At 33.9% G+C, this 20,287-nt stretch overlaps 1 protein-coding gene across 1 annotated transcript; it reads right to left on the bottom strand.

Annotated features, from left to right (window-relative positions):
• Positions 1 to 8,892: 8,892 nt before the first annotated feature.
• LOC129882519 (non-specific phospholipase C1) lies at positions 8,893 to 13,329 on the bottom strand. Its single transcript, XM_055956845.1, has 3 exons — positions 12,083 to 13,329; positions 10,934 to 11,110; positions 8,893 to 9,416 (listed from the first exon to the last, which is right to left on the bottom strand). The coding sequence occupies exons 1-3, from the start codon at positions 13,197 to 13,199 to the stop codon at positions 9,088 to 9,090; spliced, it is 1,623 nt and encodes a 540-aa protein (XP_055812820.1). The 5' UTR covers positions 13,200 to 13,329; the 3' UTR covers positions 8,893 to 9,087.
• Positions 13,330 to 20,287: the final 6,958 nt, after the last annotated feature.

The raw sequence follows: 20,287 nt of genomic DNA, 5'->3' as shown, positions 1-20,287 counted from the left end.
ATACAAGGGTCGAATTTAGACAAGCATATCTCCTACAATATAGTCACATGGTTCATAACCTATCAAATTAAAGGTCTTTCAATGTAGTTTCCAATGCATTCAACTACTTGTCAATTGACTTTTGAGTAAAAAGTTATGCACGTTTTAGTGAAGGATAATCAAATTGGTCGTGCGCTATGTGGGGTGCATTGCGATAGGCCATTTTTCAGCATCTATGATTTTAAGTTACTCTATTTATTATGTTTGAGTTGGGGGTTCATTAGGGTACTCGTCTTGGATGAATTCGGGCTTATTCTCTCATATTCTGTCCCCTCTTCCGCCTCCAACATCAAGGTATGTTCCTTCCATATATCTCAAAATATTTGTGATATTCTCATCATTAATCACAAATTCTTAACAAGATTCTAAACAGACTCTTCCACATCAAGGTAAGCATACTCTCACAATGTTTTAGTGTTTCTAACATATTCTTATGTATCCTAAGAAAGAATCTACAATTAAAATCTTGGTTTCTAAGAGAACCCATCTCAAGGTTCAAGAATGGACTTTTAGAATTCTTCTTCAACATTAGGGTTTCAATTGGAGCGACTCAAGGTATGTAAGGTTGACTCTAAGTGTGGGAGCATCATTGTTCCTCCCCACAATCATTTTTCAATGTATGTAATTGCCTCCATAAACTACTAACTTATGCACGAGAAAGTTCATATTTTCTATGAACTTTGGTTTGTGATTCAATTAGGGCTACCCTATGAATTCAGTTATGTTCATTCATGTAGATTCAATTCGAACTCATGAACTTCTATGAATTATTCGTTTTAGAACCAACTTCAAACAAGCATATCTCCTAGAATATGAAGAGTCATGTGGTTCATTACCTATTAGATTAAATGTTTTTGAATCTAGTTTCCAACCCATTCAACTACTCGTCAATTTGACTTCTGAGTAAAAAGTTGTGCATGTTTTAGTGAAGAATAGTCAAATTGATCGTGCGCTACGTGGGGCGCGTCGCGGGAGGCCATTTCCAGCATCTATGATTTTAAGTTCTCTATTTTTTACGTTTAAGTTGGGGGTCGTTGGGTACTCATCTTGGAAGATTTCAGACTTATTTTCTCTAAAATTATCTCCTATCTTTTACCTCCAACACCAAGGTATGTTCCTCCCATATATCTCAAGTGTTTATAACTTTCTCAATCATTAATCATGAATTCTTCTACCCATTCCAATCAAAATCCCCTTCTTTCCTCGTCCGAGGGACTTAACAAGGTTCTAACATTAACTACTATATGTAGTGAAATTAACAACTCATTTCTAGTATTAAAGACTTGATTTTAAGCAAGATGTACCATCAATCAAAGAGATTATACTTTCTTTCACGTCAAGGTAAGCATACTCTCACGATTTCTTAGTATTTCCAACATATGCCCATCTATCCTTAGCAAGTATCTATAATTAAAACCTAGGTTTCTAAGAGAACTCATCTCAAAGTTCAAAAATGAACTTTTGGGATTCTTCTTCAACGTTAAGATTTTATTGGAGCGACAAAAGGTATGTAAGGCTAATTCTGAGAGTGGAAACATCTTTGTTCCTCCCCGCAATTCTTTTTCCATGTCTATATAATTGCCTCCATTGATTATTAAGTTATGCACGAAAAAGGCCATATTTTCTATGAACTTCCATTTGTGATCAAATTAGGGCTAGCCAATGAATTCAGTTATGTTCGTTCATCTAGATTTAATTCGAACTCATGAACTCCTATGAATTATTTATCTATGCTGATAATTATTTAATCCATGAGCTTCATTATTTTTTTAATGAAAAACATGTATTACGAAAAATATGATTTTTCCTTCAAAGAGAATTTTAAATGATTTTTTTCAAGAAATTTTCTTATAAAAGAAAAACTTATATGACTTATACACTTCTACGCCACACGTGTATCTCTCATGATCTCGTGTTTTGACTTATGAACTTTCAAGCCAAACATGTTTTTATGATATATGAGCTTAAAGCTATTTAATAATATATTAGGAGTAATAATTAACACCGAATAGATATAAGTTTAAATAACAAATGTCCAAAACTATGTTTCCCGACGTAAGATAAGGATTATAGCACTAGTTCAAGCAACTCCTCTATGTGCCCCTGAAAAAGGCTTACTATGGATCCATAATCCATGTATGTATTTTCATACCCAGCAAGACATGAGGTGGCTTAACTGATTGGGCCAAGATCAGGCTCCATATACTCGCAAGGTGGTTATGTTGGGTTAAATTAAATAGTATGATAAATAACAAAATAATAAGATAATCCTTATTAATTATTTTTTTATGAAAGATGATTTTTGGCTAAGGATGACCTCATGATTTTTTTAAAGCTTATGATTTAACTATATGTCTTTAATCATGGTCTTCAGTTAGGCAGTTTACTTCATGTTTCAGTTATGTTCTATTTAGTCATGTTTCATTCAACCATTATACAAATAATACAATTTCATATGTACTTACAATTCTTTTTGTCAAGGTTTTCTTTTTGTCAAGGCCGCTGCATTTAAATGATGCAGATTCATGTACTTAGGATGATCGAGCTGTATGTTAAGTTCTATGTTTCAGCTACTGGTGAGCTTCATTCGTCCCTGAAGCATGTTTATAGTCTGTTTGGATTGACTTTTGACTTAAAAGTCATAAGTTAGAAACTCTAATTTTTTGACTTATTTTTATCACTTTTGCTTAAAATCAAATGCTTATAAGCACTTTTTTTAATTTACCAAAACACTTAAAGAATTAAAAGTTATTTTAACTTAAAATCACTTAAGATAAGACAATCTAGACATGTTGTTAGTTTCAATTTGTTTAAATTTATGGCTCATACCATGGGTTTGTCTCAGTAAACATTATTCAATTATATTAGAGGCTTCATAGATGATTAGTAGTAAGCTCTTGTGTCATGTATTTTAGTTTTAACTTTTGCATCATTATGTTTCTAAACTTAAATGATTTATTTATAAGAAAATTATTTAAAAACTTATTTTCTTTATGCATGATGAATTTTTCAAGAGTTTATTTTTGGGCTATATAATCCTCTTATATATGATGAATGTTCTATGTTCATGTCATGTTATGGGTTTGCTCGAGCAGATTTTCCATACTAAAATTTCATGCAATTACATAGCACAAATAACATCCATTTTAGTATGGAAAATCTTGAAAAATGTCTCATCCTCGGAACATAAGGACTCACCACCAAAGCTACTATAGCAAGTTCTAGCCACGAGTGGACGGAGGATGAACGTGATTATCAAACCTTACATTATGATACAATGTAGGCAAAAAGTATGTATTAGTACATGGAATGCACTAAGTATGTAAAAACATGCATGAACAACAAACATAGGACATAGGCAATATCAATCATGGGATGCAAGACCAATATCTTTAAAACATGAGTAAACCATGAAAACATTAAAACATATATCTTATTGATCAATGCATCAAAACATCATAAGAACTTGCATATGTGGGTGATAATCGTAAGCAATTGCATGGAATCCGATGATCTCCACATCGAGAAGGTGGGATGCTACTTGCCAAGGTAGACTCCGTCCAACATTATCATAATCATGGTCTATATGTGGATCCACTAGTTAGGCCATATTTGGCAATCCTACAGTGACAACGTAGTTTAAGGGAATAGAGATTGCTACTAGGGCTTAGGTCGAGCCCGCACCTCAAAATCCTCTCGGTGCTAAGTAAATCACCCCACGGAATACATATCATATCATAACCTTAAATCGTGCTTGTCATAGATCATAAGCTATTTATAATGATATTTCATAGAAACGTGTTCATGAGAATAGCTCATTATCATGTGATTCGTGTAATGTGGGTGTAGGCCTTTCATCATTACGAATCCTTTTTTTCATAAAATATCATTAGGGTCTTAAGTCACCTTCCTCATTAAGGATCTTAAGTCACCCTTTCATTAATCTTGCTTGAAAATTCATTAATCTTGCTTGAAAAATCTTCAAACATCATTTGAAACCTTTCATGAGAAATTCATAAACCTTGACAATCATTCATGAAGATTTCATTGAATATAACTTGGAAATCATGATCATAATCCATAATTAATACTTAAAACTAGCATATAGCATGGTTCATTGAAATTCATCTTAAAATCATGCAATATGATGTGAATTATGCATAATTAGGCTACTAACATTGAGATATATCACAATTAAGAAGACTCAATACAAATCATGAAAATTAGGGCTTTTTGAATAAGAAAGCACAAGGAGAATTTGAGGAAAAACTTGGGATTCCATGGGTGAAAGGTACCCATGGATGAAGTCGACATACCTTGGTTATGAAGGCCTTACAATGGTGATGTTTGAAGAACCTGAAGACTAACACCCTAGCTTTTCTTCCTTTGTACTTGAGAGAGAATATGAAGAAGGTGAGTTGAGGAATTTGAGAGAATGAGGAAATAGGGTATACTTGAAGGCTAAAAACAGTTATGGGGGTAGTTTATAGTTCCAAAAGGACGTAGTTTAAGTGTACATGGGTTGGAAATTTCCCAAAATACCCCTCATATTAAAACTGGCCGGAAGGACCTACGGATCCACTCTTATGAATTGCAAGGATAGTGACGGGTCATAGGGACGATTCGTCACTCGCTCCAACACTTAGCTAAAATCCAAAAACTCAGGACCCAACCTACGACCCTGGTCTACGGGTCGTCAATTGTCCTACGATAAGACCCGTTCATCCTGGCAAATCTGAAAAACCCTGAAACTTGAGTCTCAGAACTTCTCCTACGAGTCCTTCCTACGAATCTTAGGAACTTCTATGGTTCATAGGAACCCCTCGTAGGGTGGGTTCACACTCAGTGAATTTTTTCCTCCTCAAAACCTTTCTTACGAGTCATTTCTATGACTTGTCAACTTTCCTACGGATCGTGACCTCGACTTGTCTTAGAAAAAAAAAATTATGTAAGTGTCGGGCTTCTTATCAGTCATTCCTACGAGTCGTAATACTTCCTACGGTTCGTAGGTTGACTTGTAAGAACCTACACCTGCAGTTTTCTGCAACTTTTTTTCGTATTTTTTTATCTTGTTTGGCCTTCCAATTTTTGGGGTTTTACATGAGTAGAAGACAGTGTATTATTGATATCACTGCTATTGATCACTATTCTGGTATGTGTCCCATTTTATCTTCACTTAACCCATTAAAATCATTTGGTAAGCTAAAGCTTGTTGATGTCTCTATTACTCCCATTGTTGTGAGTGATACCATGAAAGAAAACCATGAATGTGAAAGAATAGTTGAGTTCTTCCAATAACTAAAAAGTGAAACATGCCACAATTTAATTGGGGTTTGCATTGATGGAGGAACTAAATGGAGAAAAAAATATTCTAATTATAGAATATCTAACGAAATAATCGCGGGAATTGAGATATTTTTTTCTTTTAATCTCAAATATCCAAAAAAAAAATTGTATATTACATGAAGTAATTTTCGCAGACAAAAAGAAGTCCTTATATATGGTCAAGTAAGGCCCTTGGTGGTAAATATAAAACACAAGTTGCATATCCACTTGTCAGGTTAGCTCACCAAGAAAAGTCGATGCTTTGCTTTAAAATATCTGTTGGCTAGATAATCATGAAAGCCAAAAAAAATGGTACTTGTATGCTATTTTAGAAGGAAAAGAAAGTCGATAACGAGGGAGAGCAAATATACGTTAGGATTCTTGAAGACGCAAACTTTAGCATAGAAAGAGACGTTGAAATATTTATCAAATTGTGATGCAGATTATACCCTACGGATAATTTTATTTTATATAAGAGAATGAATAGAGCTGTTAGGAACGAAAATAATTAGGTGTCATGCGGAAGCTAGCAAAACAAACCTCGAATGACCATAAATAAGAAGACAAACGAGAAATATACCAAAAGAGACACAAACATTTAATATGGTTCGGTCAACCGACCTACATCCACAAGAGGAGATGAGCAATCCACTATAAATATGAGAGTACAAATAATCGAGAGAAATAACCTCACACAATTCACTCGGAATAAAAAGAGGTTCACACAAGTGCTAACGCAACACTTGTGTCTAACCGTTTCTCCCCCTAGACAAAACTCTCAAAGCCCCTAAGATTACATTGTGAATGTTACCCAGTTAGAAGGAATAAGCCTCTATTTATAGAGTCATAAACATTTTCCTATAAGAAAAAGGACTAGCCAAATATGGAGACATTGTGTTTTCCTTTTAGAAAAAGGAAAACCTAATTATACTAGAAAAGTCAGGACAAACACCCAACAAGAGCTTCTTACAAAAATACGTAGAAAGCAGAGGACCATTACAATTGGAGATAAATCCCACCCATGACGTGTGAGATGAGTTTGCTAATCAGGAAGACATAAATGAGCATTTCAGAAATTCATAAATAGGCCTTGTTTTGGGATAAGGAATAATTAATCTTTGAATTTATTTAAAATGAATTTATCTTATGTTTGATAGAGATAAAATTGCAACACCGAATCAATTCTTTCAGAATTGTAATATTATTATTATTATTATCCCACATAAAGAACGAAGAATCTTAAGATAATAAAGTTAAAATAATTAATTCCATAATAACTTATTCCCCAATCAAACGATCCCTTAGTGTCAGTTAGAGATTTTGGCAAAACAACAATTTTGGAACAACTTCAAATTTATAAAGCTTCTTAAAACAACTCATGGACCTAAAATTTAATCATTATTTTAAGGAAAAATCACCTAATTACACTACTTTATTTATCAGATTTTCCGTTACTCCCATTCATTTTGAAAAAAAATTAAAATTCCTTCTTTCTACCCGAATACATTAATTCTGTAGTCAGGATACATTAATTCAGTAATCCGGATACATTAATTCTAATTCATAAATTATCTCTATGTTCAATGTATCATGCTTTAAATATTACCTGCTGATACATAAAAACCTAATTAATGCATTCGGATTACTGAATTAATGTATCTGGATTACTGAATTAATGTATCCGAATTATCATATTTTTAAAGGATTTCTGTAAATTAATAAAAGATAGGGAAAAATAGTAATTAGCCCTTTACATTATGTGATTTACGTAAGTTATACTTTTTTAAAGGGCTTCTTACATAAGTTTACATGTGACAACATTTTTTTCCAACAAAAATATAGTAGTATGTAGGGGTGGCAAAATCAAACCCAACCCAATCCGTTTAAGTTTAGATTGGTGATTGACCCGCCCAATCATTAGCTCAACTCATTTTAATTCATAAAAAATGGGTTGAATATGTAACCCGAATTGGCTTATGAAGAATCTTGTTAAAATATTTTTAAAATTATTTTTTTCAATTTAATATGTTATATATAGCCATAATAAGAAAAAAAATTATTAGGTACTAAAATAGTTTAAAAGAACAAATAAAATAATTAAGCTTAGTAAAAATTGAGTTGAGTTGGGTCTTGATCCGTTATATAACCCATTACCTAATCTATTTTGACCCAACCCGTTTTGACCAAAACTAATTTGGGTTGGGTTGAGTCTTGAACCAATTGTTGGCTTAACCCATTATAACCCATCCAAACTTGACTCAATCCGCCCAATTGACACCCCTAGTAGTGTGTATATATGTAATATATCGATATTGTATAAATAGTTATGTAATGTATCGATATGTATAAATAATATTCTATCTGTCTCATTTTATGTGACACCCATTCCGTTTTAGTCTTTCCCCCAAAAAATGTCACCTTATTATAATTAGAAACAATTCAACTTTTAAAATTTCCCATTTATCATTATTGAAAATGATTTACAACCACACACACAAATACACAAGAAATATTTTTACTTTTTTCTTAAATATTGTGTCAAGTCAATGGTGTCACATAAAATGAAAAGGCGGGAGTAATAAATAGTGTATAATTACGTATCAAAGATGTATAAATAGTGTATAATTACGTATCAGAGATGTATATATATTCATATACACTATTTATACAAATTTTTATACGTTGCACCAGTTCATATTTCTCAACGGGCTGGTTTTTTTTATTAATACCGGCAAACTCAAATCTCCTCTAAATAGTCCCAAATTATTAACAAAATACACATGTACATTTTTATACTTCACAAATTATTATTAATTGAAAGTCCAAAATTTTCATACTTAAATGTGCTTAAATACAAGTGAAAATTTAGTTGAAAAATAAATTATAAGTTGTTTTTCAAATTTGAAATACAACTAAGTTGGATTTTAAAATTTTCTTAATCAAACCATGATTTTCAAATAAATTGGAAAAACAATTCGGAAAAAAATGAAAACTTTGGCGAACAGGTCCTAATCATCTTATTTTTATTTAGACGTTAAAATAGGGCTATTGTAATTAATTACTACGCCTTCATAATAGACTAGACGACCCGTATATAGAAATTATGAGAATTTAGATCGTAGATATCATAAAACAATAAAAGTTGGTAGTGGGTACAATATGTAAAACTTTGAAAGGGTCATAGATATCCGCCTGCTCTTCGCCGGCAACAAAGTGAACGCCTAATAAATTATAATTAGGTTGTTTTGAGCCAGGAATTCTGATCCAATAGATATTTTGTCTAATTTTCCCCATTTAAAACACTTTTTGGCTCCTTTTAAATTTAACTATAAATTTCTTTTTAGCCATTAATTATAAAGTTTAACGGAGTGCTAACACAAACTTTCTAAAAATATTTTGTTTAAACCATTATAGGAAGGACAAAAAAGCACTAGTTCTACTGCAAGTTCAATTGTATGTTTGGAACTAACAGCAAATTATTTTGGTAAGAAAGGAAAGGAAAGGAAAGAAGTCGCAAAAAGATGGGCATTCATAGGAACTTATGAGGCTAAAATGATTTACTATTTACTAAAAGTGATTACAATAACCATCCCAACATTGAAAAGAAAGACTTCATAATTTTTGTATATATCCTTGGAAGGACACAATTGATGGGTAACAAGAAGTTTATGTAATAAGGTGGATTATAACAATATAATATATACAGGCTGTACTTGGAATAGATTAGTAGGCTTCCACGTATTTGTTGAATCCTCCATCTGATGTAGATGCTCGGCTAGTGAGGGCAGGTCTCATTGCAACAATGGCACTCTCATTTGCTCCGGCTCTAAGAGCAGCCCTACCAGCTTCCAAGAACCTATTGACTGCATCTTCTACGTATTGATTAGCTTCACCAACATTCATCTTCCATCCAATATCAGGGTAGCTTTTGAGAACATGATCACCATTAAGCTGTGAAGCAAGCTGGATCATTTCTATTTGAAATTCAGAGAGCTTTACATCTTCTCTTGGTCCCCATGGTCTTAGATTTGTCTTCACCTCAGCAAGTTTCTCTGCAACATCATACCGATCAAATGATTATGATTAAACTACCTCTTAAACGGGTGATAAGGCTCTTGTTTAATATGAAGGGTTGGAAATGGAGAGTTGAATCTACCCTTAGGGTAGGGGAATCACGGATACCCCATAACCTCAGAAAAAATATATATACTTCTCTGTTGGCACCCTTGCAACAAAGGTAAAGTGGTTCCACCAGTTGATTTGGGGTGCACGGGTGGACATTTAGTGGGTTTACCTGGGTTTGGTTCTCACTATAGCATTTTCTCAAATTTTAATTTTTTGACATTTTAGTAGTTACTGCCCAAATTTTTTTAGTTGTTTTTTCTTTTTTAGTTTTCACAGAGTTCCACTGCAAACTTTGTAGTACACAATTGACATGTCTATTTGAAGAAAAAAACTAACATGCCTATATTAAAGATAGTGGTGCCTCCGACACTTTCAATTCCTAGGTCCGCCTCTCGCTCCTAATGACCAAAGATATAGAGAAGTATTTAAGTTATTGCAAACCTTATAGTAAATATATAAAAATTGTTCCCTTTAAAAGCGTTTAAGCTTCTAGATGAAGTTCACGTATTACAACGTGGAAGTAGATCAAGCAGAGGTCCTAAGTTTGAGGCTACCCCTAGCCATCAACAGAAATAATTTCACATACTTGGCTCAAGAAAAAAGTCAAGCCGTATGTGGAGGGGCGCATTACAGAACTAAAACAAATATGTTCTCTCTAGCTCTACCCACTTAAGTTTTTAAATGAAATGGTTTTACACAATTCAACATAGTATACAGTATAGACACGCTCGGAAAATCCAATCTTTGGTACATCAGATCAGATATGTTCTACCATATTCAGGCCAGCACTCTGGAAAAAAAAAGGGCAATCAATTCTTCTTCCTCCCTACCTTCTGAATGCTATAACGGATCCTATCTGTTTTATCACACCATACAACTGAACAAAGCACAATAATAGCTTTTAAAAATACAAAAGATGGAAAACATCCCATTGCTCTAAATGATGAAATAAAATTACAACTCATGCACCAGTTGGAGCAGCTAAATTGAGGAAAGGATCAAAAGAAGATTCTATTGAAGAAGGGACAACGAGTTCAGAGGGAGCCAACAGAGCTCCACAAGGACATGTATTTTAAGCCAGCTCATCCAGAAAAAAATGTTTATGGTTGCTTACAACAATAACACATTTGAGGAAAGAAGAAGGTTTTGATATTAATAGTAGTCACAGCAGACAGCACCTTAAAAGTACTAATAAGCATCTTGCAATAGAATATCTTCACCATATGTATTTGAAGAATTTTAGCAAGAATTCTTTTACTCTTAAAGTGTTTCCTAAAGCATCAACATCTACAAGCAGACCATATACCCTGGAAATACTCTCCGTCTTCTAAGTAACTATCAGTCAGTTCCGTATTAACATAGAATTTTCAGTATTAAGCATCCAATAATGGAGAAATTATCTAACTATTTGTTCATGGTTTGCTGAAGTTGTATGCTTACAAACCTGGACAATCATTACGAGGAGTCTTACGCAAGCGGAAATAGTTCTCAAAGGTCCCAGCCCATGCGTCTCTCTTGGTTAAGAAACTTGATTTCAGATTAAAAAGTTTTTTCACAGTTGCTGGTATGGAAGAGTGCTCAAATTGTGAAGACGGAGTTGGACCCGTTGGCCCATGAATCACTGCATCAAACATATTGATCAGGTATATATGTTTAAACATTCCAATCCACCAGCACCAACATGCAGACAAGGAAATGGAAAGGTAAGAAAGATGAATATAGCATATTAACATTAATGTCTTATCACTTGTCAATGAGATAAACTTACTCATTTATCCCATAGCTTTTGCAAGATGCAAACTTTAGGTGCTCATTGAGCTTCTCAAACAATACAGAAAATACAAATTAAATTTCTAGAGGCATGGACATAACAACTAACAGAGTAGCATTTGTATCTTCCTTTTCTTTTTTTTGGCTATATAAGCTTACATTTTAGATGTGCTCTACAATACCAAAAGAGGGCATCTGTACATAAAAGTGTGTGTGAGTGTGCAGTTTTTGAGGGTAACTTATGTCTAAATCGTCTATGCCAAATCACTAAGCCCATATTTATCTCATTGTATGTAATTGTGCAAGTGTAAGTTTTGGAAAAACACCAACAAACTTGTAGATGGCTGCAACTCATTAAATAGTATAGTATGAATATGGGCAAGTTTCACATTATACAAGAATATATGTTAATGACCCTTTGTTGTGCACATAAAGGTAACTTGACATATGCATCTACTGTATCACAGATTTAACTTCAGTAGAAGACCAATTTTTCAAGTTTACAAGGCTTGCAGGTAAATTTCCTATTTTAGTAAGACAAAGTAGAACCCCATATATGTTATATTCACACAGTTCAAGTTATTCACAACTAGTGCAGTAAAAGCTCTGTGAACATCCAAACCCAAAGAATAGCTCAAGATATTCCTGTACAGTTGTAGGCATACCCTTTTAACTCAACATATCTAGTCATAACTCATGAGCTGCAACTCCAGATATAGATATCAATGAGCTTAACTAGTAAGACTTCCACAATAGTTTACGATTTTCATATCAAAGAATCCTGTGAGTCAATAAGTCGAATATAAGGGACAAAATGACTCACCAGTGGCCTTGTCAATCCATGGCGAAATCAAGAAAGTAGGGACACGTACCCCCAATCGGTCAAATCTGAAGTAATATGGTGGAGGCCCAATAATGCCATCAGGATTAGGCACCCCAGAAAGTGGAGTTGGTACATGATCAAAGAAGCCACCATGTTCGTCATATGTAATCAACAGTGCCATTTCTTTCCACTGTGGACTTGCCCTCAATGTCTCATAAACCTCCTTCACAAATTTCTGTCCAAGTGCTACATCGTGTGATGGATGATCATCATTTGCTGGATCAATTTTAACATCGAAATATCTCTGCTCAATCACAACGTAATTTGGTAGTTTCCCAAGTTCAGCGTGGAGTTTGAACTTTAATGCATAACTGTGGAACTTAAAAATATGTTTGAGTTTTCTCAGTGACTTGAAAAAAAAGGTAGCTGGGATGTTTTGGTAATAAATTCCAAACGAGAGGCCATTTTCGTCCAAAGAATCGAATATAGTCTTTTGAGGGAATCCATGGATTAAGTCTTTACGGACATTGCTGGAAGCACCGTGAGAAGTTGCCGAGTGAACGTAAAACCGATTCGGCTGAGTTGAAGCCGGAACTGACGCGAACCACCGGTCAAAAACGCCAAACTCATTCGCTAAATCTGTGTAAACCGGTACTAACTCCGGTTTAAACCCACTCATCACGGTCTGCTCCAGACCAGGAACGCCCATATTAAGAGCCTGCTGCACGAACCCGTTCATCGGAGCTGGGTTTGCTGAAGAAGAATCATTCGACCCGAATATCTGCTCCCGAATAGCTTGAATGGAGTGACCTGGGTCGGAATCAACGAACACAGCATCATCGGAGACAAAGATTTTTGAGGAACAAGGGTCCGAAGCATTAATCCTATTAAACTCGGAGCCCTTCAGTCCATTGATATCGGGTCGGGTCTTGTGGAGCCAACCCAGTACGTGATCAAAAGAACGGTTTTCCATGACCAAAACGACAAGAGTTTTGATGGGTCCATTGATTTTGTGATGCTTGCGAAAGGAAAAGGAAAGGCAAGGGGATAAGAGCAGGTAAAGTATAAAGAATACAGCGAAGCGGGTCGCTGGTAAAAGCATTTTCCGATGGCCCATTACCGGCGATTTGAAAATCCGGTGGCGGTAGTTAAGGAAGATAACGAATTGGCAAGAGAAGTTAGCGGAATAGTCAAGACATATATACTAATGTAGTACTAGTCTTGGAAAATGACATATCCGCTGAAAATCATTTGGTAGTGGTCTTTGTCTTGGGCAACTTAGAACTCGTTTGGATTGGCTTAAAAAAAGTAACTTTTATGTATGAAGTGCTTTTAGAACTTTGAAGTGCTGAAAGTTATTTTTATAAATAAGCAGTTGAGTGTTTGAATATAAGTGTTTATGATGTGAATTTTAGGGTTAAAAGAATAAAAAAAGGTAGTTTGAGAATTTAGTTAAAATATAAGGGATATAAAAGTAATTTTCATGGTCAAAGAAAATGACTTTAAGCACTTTGGAAAAAAAAAGTTAGGAATCCTAACTTTTCATTTTTGACTGACTTTAAGAACTTTATGGCTTAAAGTCAGCATTAGGCAAACACATCCAAAAGCTAAAAAGGCTCCATTTAAGAATCCTCTCTCAAATGTTGCACTCTTTGTAAATTTTTTCCCTATCTTTCCTTCACTTTTTAACCAAACGTGTTAAACTCCCTTGGGTCTAAAGCACATTTCATACTCTTCAAGACTTTTAAAAATAGAATTTATTTATCTTGAAGGTAAAATTACTATTATACCTTTAACTAAAAACACTCTTAACTTGAATGTTAAATTAATAAAATATCCTCAACTAAAGACATTCAATTTCGTATATTTCTATATTTTATATTTACATTATTTATTTATTTATATTATAGTGAAAGAAAACATCATTTCACATTGAATAATTGTGATTTTTTTGAAAAGTTGTGACTTTTTCGAAGGGTTGTGACTTTTTCGAAAGATTGTGACTATTCTGAAGGGTTGTGACTTTTCTGATAAGGTACAACAAACACATGGTCATACTACCATTTGTTATCTATAAATAGAGGGGTTTCATCTCATTTTTAAACTACAAATTTTTTAAGTTTTCTACTCTTATCCTTCTTAAAACACTCAAGTGAGATTTGCCGCCTTTGAGTAGTTCAAAGTTCAATAGAATTTGAATTACGCTTGTGTTTGTTCATGATTAAATTTGATTGTGTATATCATTTTTTTAATGTAGGGGGCCTTTGAGAGGGACTTTCATAAATTATTTTTAGATTATACTTTGTATTGTGGAGGAATATTTTGACAGGAATGTTGATTGATCTTAGATATATGTAAGACCCGAAAGTTGAAAAGTTTAACTGAAAGGAAATATTGTAGAGAAACTGGTTCTTGTACACTGGTCTACGAGATGATCTACGGGGCTGTCACGATCCGATCTAGGGCCTAGTCGTAACACGACGATTAGAATCCCGAAGGACTCCAACCAAACCTCTTAGCATGACATTTATGAGCATACATAAGGAAATTAAGCAATAAACTAAACCAAGATACGGAAGCAAAATCTCAAATAGAACACAAGTCTCAAAATGAGAAAATGACAACATAGACTCCTTTTTTTAATCTAACATGCGTCTAATACTAGTTGGGGCGTGAGACAATCTCACAGCTCACCCAATAGACAACATAGAAGTAATGAAGTACAACTGTCAAATGTGAAATAAATGTCATGTCCTCAAACTGTGAGGACTCACCAACAAGAAGGTAATAGTAAACTCTAGACATGAATGGGAGGAGGATGAACATGATCGTTGATCCCCACATTATGATACAATGTAGGCAAAAAATATGCGTTAGTACATGGAATGCACTAAGTATGTGAGAGGATGCATGAGCAATAAACATAGGACATAATCACTATGAATCATAGGATGCAAGACCAATATCTTTAAAACATGAATAAAGTCATCAAAACATTAAAACATTTATCTCATTGGTCATTGCATCAAAATCTCATAATCATCATAAGAACTCATAATTCAACTGAAACTGTGTGGGATAGGACCTTTAATCGACATATAAGAATATGCGAGCTAATACATGAAATCCAATGACTCCTGCATCGAGACAGGAGAGGCTACCTTGTCAGGGCATACTCCATTGGTAACTCTTTTTAACTAGGCTATGTAGATCTACTAGCTTCGCCATATTGACATATGTAAACCTATGTGGACAACGTAGTTTGGGACTAAAGGTTGCTACTAGTATTCTCTTGGGTACCTAACTGTGTTACCGGACCGAATCCTACAAAAAAGTCCTCTCGGTACTTAGTCATTATCCTAACGAAACTCATAAAACATGATCATAAACATCACATGGAAAGATAATAACTAATATCAATCCATCTTTATAAAACATCATAAGAATAACTCATCTAACACCATCATAGTAAAAGCATAGGATTAGCTCATCTATCATATAACTCATGCAATGTGGGTGTAGGCCTTCCATCATTACACATCTTTGATCATAAATATTTTTAGGGACTTATCTTGCCCTATCATTAACTTGCTTGAAACATCATAAAATCATCATTCATAAACTTTTTTGCATAAAGCATCTTTAACTCATGTATAAAGCTTTCATAAAATATAACTTGAAAATCATAATCATATCTCATAAATCATACTTGAAACTAGTATATAGCATGAGTCATTAAAATTCAACTTGAAATCATACAATATGATGTGAATTATGCATAATTAGACTAATAACATTGAAGAATATTATAACTGAGGAGACCCAACGAAAACCATGCAATTAAGACTTTTTAAATTGAAGAAATCATAAGAGAAATTAAGAAGAAATCTTTGGGACCATGGGTCAAAGGTACCCATGGATGAAGTCCCACATACCTTGACCTTGATTAGCCATAAATTGAAGAGAATGGAAGCTTGACCTCAAATAACTCTTTTGAATTACTTGAAGGAGAAGAAGACTTTGAGAGAAAACTTGGAAGAGAAGGTTTTATGATTTTTGGAGTTATGGAGAGAATAAGAGAGTTAGAAGACTTTAGGGTAGTTAATATGTAGGATTCTAGTCCCAAAAATCGTCCACATTTATTAATGAAAGCATAAGGAATGACCAAATTACCCTTCATTAAAACTGGATCCAAAACCCAAAATGGGCCTTCACCATGGAACATAGTGGACAATATGGTCCATGGTGCACGGACTCCGTGGTGAGGGACTTAGGATTTTGAAGAAAAGAGTTTCGGAGGATTGCCTACCACGAGATCCACCATGGCCCATTATGGGCACCATGGTCCGTGGTGGTCCTTCATGGTGATTGACTTGGACTTGAAGTCTTGGGGGGTTGTAGGGATGGTTTCAGGACTTCCTCCACTGGGACCTTCACGGTCGGTGGAGGACTATATGGTCCTGAATCATTGGCGTGGTACAGGGCCTGCAAGAGGGGTTCACCACGGAAGTCATTATAGACAGTGGTTCGCACTATTGCTCATGGTGGCCTCTCATGGCCCTCACCTTAGGAAACCATTTGGCTGGGCATGGAACATGGTACCTTTCATGGCTCGTGATCCTCTACACGGCCCGTAGTGGGTCCCGTGAAGACTGCTTGATGCCAAAATTGAGATTTTTCTGAAAATTTATTTTTTGATCCTCATTTTTCGTCTTTCGAACTTCTGGGGTCTTATAGGGCCACAGGAATTTTTACGGCACGTAGGGCCATCTGTATAAAGGAGCCAAATTGGAAAATGGCTAAGACATTTTAGACGGACGATCATACGGTCTGTAAAAGGTCTACGGACCATAGACCCAAACAGAAAAAACTGACCGAACTAAACTTCTTTTAATTTTGGTTTTGGTTTTTCTGTTTGAAATTTCGATTTTGGTTTGTAATTTTAAAAATTTAATAATTCGGTTCGGTTTTTGGTTTTTAATTATTTTACTTTGATTAAACCGAAAAATCAAAATTAATTAGTAAACTTTACCTAAATCCCATAATGGAAAAGTTTAATTACTATACATCCCTCATTGTATCAAAATTATCCGATATCCCCTTTTTTCAACTTTTCTGATACATTAGATTTGTATCTGATACATCAATTATCCAATCAGTAATTAATGAAGATCATCTATTTATGGATAGTATCTTAATATAAGGGATGATTGGTTCTTCAAATCAATTAGTGATCTAATTAATGAGATTAATTTGGTTAAAAAAAGAACGGTTGTGCAGTTGAAGATTTAAGCCCAAAAAAACAGAGCATAAATTCAAACCAACTTTGTTTCCATTTTTTTTCCAGTTTGGGTTATGTATCTGATAGATCAGTTATGTATATGATACATCAATTGTAAAAAAAACAATTGTTATGTCCATGAAGATTCAAGCCAAAAAACATAGCGTCGTCTCGAATGGAAAAAACAGAGCATCAATTCATACCGAAGTTGATTTCAATTATTTTTCAACTTTTGCTGATACATAAGTTATGTATCTGATACATAACTTTAGCTATAGAATAGTTAATGCACATCAGCTATTTATGGATAAAAGATTGGCTATTTATATCAATTACTGATCTATTAAAGAAGGCGACAGTTATGTAGATGAATTTTGAAGCCAAAAGTCAGAGCATCGACTACAAGGAAAACAACAGAGTATCAATTCAAATCAAACTTCGCATTTCATCAATTAATCGATATGAATATCTCGATACTACTGAGATATTCTGGAGTTTGGCAATCCGATATTACTTATGAATAATACAAAAGTGATGGAATCGTTGTCGGTGATAATGTATCTTACTCGAATTTAAAAGCAGCAATCGCTGCTGAATTGAGTGTGGATGAATCAGAGAAAGAAATTGAAATCCGATACATAGTTGAAGGTAACTCGTCGCCAATATATATTCGTAATGATATGGGTGTTAATCTTTACATAGAGTTGAAGAAGAAAGAGCCTGGTTTCGTGAATTATCCCCTGTGCATATCAAGCTTTGATATAAAAAGATGTGAGATAAAATCATTCGACAATACATCTGGAGCAATCGTTTGTGCCGAATCAAATGCGAATGAATCCCATAATTTTGGTTTAGAAGAATCTGGTAAAGTTGCAAGTTGTTATATAGCAGAATTGGAGTTGACGAACTACATAGATGATACAAATGGTGCGGAAGTGAAGGAGAATCAATTCTATAAGGATAAAGCAACTCTAGTTGATGTAATGGCCAAATACAAAATCAATAATGAATTTAATTTCAAGGTTAAAAGATCCGACAGTAAAAGGTATGCGCATAATCTGCATTTGGAAATTTTGATGTTGGATAGTATCCAACAGTATGTATCAGATACATATTACTGTGTGTATCTGATACATTCTTAAAATAAAATAATTTTTCATGTCATGATACATCAAAACTCCATTTCTGCATTTGGAAATTTTGATGTTGGATAGTATCCAACAGTATGTATCAGATACATATTACTGTGTGTATCTGATACATTCTTAAAATAAAATAATTTTTCATATCATGATACATCAAAACTCCATTTCTGCATTTGGAAATTTTGATGTTGGATAGTATCCAACAGTATGTATCAGATACATATTACTGTGTGTATCTGATACATTCTTAAAATAAAATAATTTTTCATGTCATGATACATCAAAACTCCATTTCTGCATTTGGAAATTTTGATGTTGGATAGTATCCAACAGTATGTATCAGATACATATTACTATGTGTATCTGATACATTCTTAAAATAAAATAAATTTTCCTGTCATGATACATCAAAACTCCATTTCTGCATTTGGGAATTTTGATGTTGGATAGTATCCAACAGTATGTATCAGATACATATTACTATGTGTATCTGATACATTCTTAAAATAAAATAAATTTTCCTGTCATGATACATCAAAACTCCATTTCTGCATTTGGGAATTTTGATGTTGGATAGTATCCAACAGTATGTATCAGATACATATTACTATGTGTATCTGATACATTCTTAAAATAAAATAAATTTTTCTGTCATGATACATCAAAACTCCATTCCTGTAACTCAGTTAAAAAATGATAATAATGCTGTCAGTATGTATCAGATTCATAATACTCTATGTATCAGATGTTTTTTTTAACAATACATACAAAGAAGCATGTATCAAGTACATGGGTTGACACACTTCCTATCAGTATGTCACTGTATTTGTTAATATTATAAATGAAAAAATATTGATATGATACATGTCATTTTTTTTAATACAAATGCAGTTATGTGTTAGTATGCCTTTCAGAAGGATGTTGTTGGAGAATGAAAGCTTCATGTTGGAAAAAATCGAATATATTCAAAGTTAGATATTTCAATAGTGAACATTCATGTGCACTGAGAGATAGGATTTTCAACAAAGTTCATGCTACAAAGGCTTTTGTTAGTGCATTCACAGCCCCTAAATTGGTTAATCATAAGAGAATTGTCACCCCTAATGATATACGAGAGGATATTAAATCAGCGTATGGAATTGATATTACCTATCAACAGGCATGGCGTTCAAAAGAGCATGCTTTGCAGATGTTAAGGGGAAAACCTGCTGATGGATATAGACAGCTGCCTGTATACATACATATTCTAAAAACCGTATATCCAAATTCGTACATAAGTATGCACAAGTCATCAACTGATGAATTCATGTATTTGTTCATAGCATTAAGGCCATTGATGAGGGAGTTTCAGTTTTGTCGACCAGTAGTTGTTGTTGACGGTGCACATCTTGATGGACCTTATAAAGGAACGTTTGTATCAGCTAGCATACTTGATGGGGCAGGTATTACTTTCTTATACTATTTCTTATTGAATAACAGTGTGTCATCTCATTTTTCATGTTTGTTGTGATTCTGATGAATTCTAATAACTATTGTATCGCTATTATTGATTTATTAGGTTGCATATTGCCATTGGCATATGGTATTGTTGATACGAAAAATGATTCATCATGGACGTGGATTTTTCAGAATTTCAAAAATGCATTTGGAGAGAGGGACAATATGTGTGTTGTATCAGATAGGAACGAAAGCATAAATAAGAGTGTAAGCATGGTATTTCCCAATGTTCCTCATTTTGCATGCATATGGCATATATGGAAAAATGTGTGTACTAAATAC

Source organism: Solanum dulcamara, chromosome 3, assembly GCF_947179165.1.
Source record: "Solanum dulcamara chromosome 3, daSolDulc1.2, whole genome shotgun sequence".
In the NCBI taxonomy this organism is placed as follows: Eukaryota; Viridiplantae; Streptophyta; class Magnoliopsida; order Solanales; family Solanaceae; genus Solanum; species Solanum dulcamara.
Note: the sequence above shows the minus strand (reverse complement) of the source record. Positions and strands in the feature narration are given on the sequence as shown.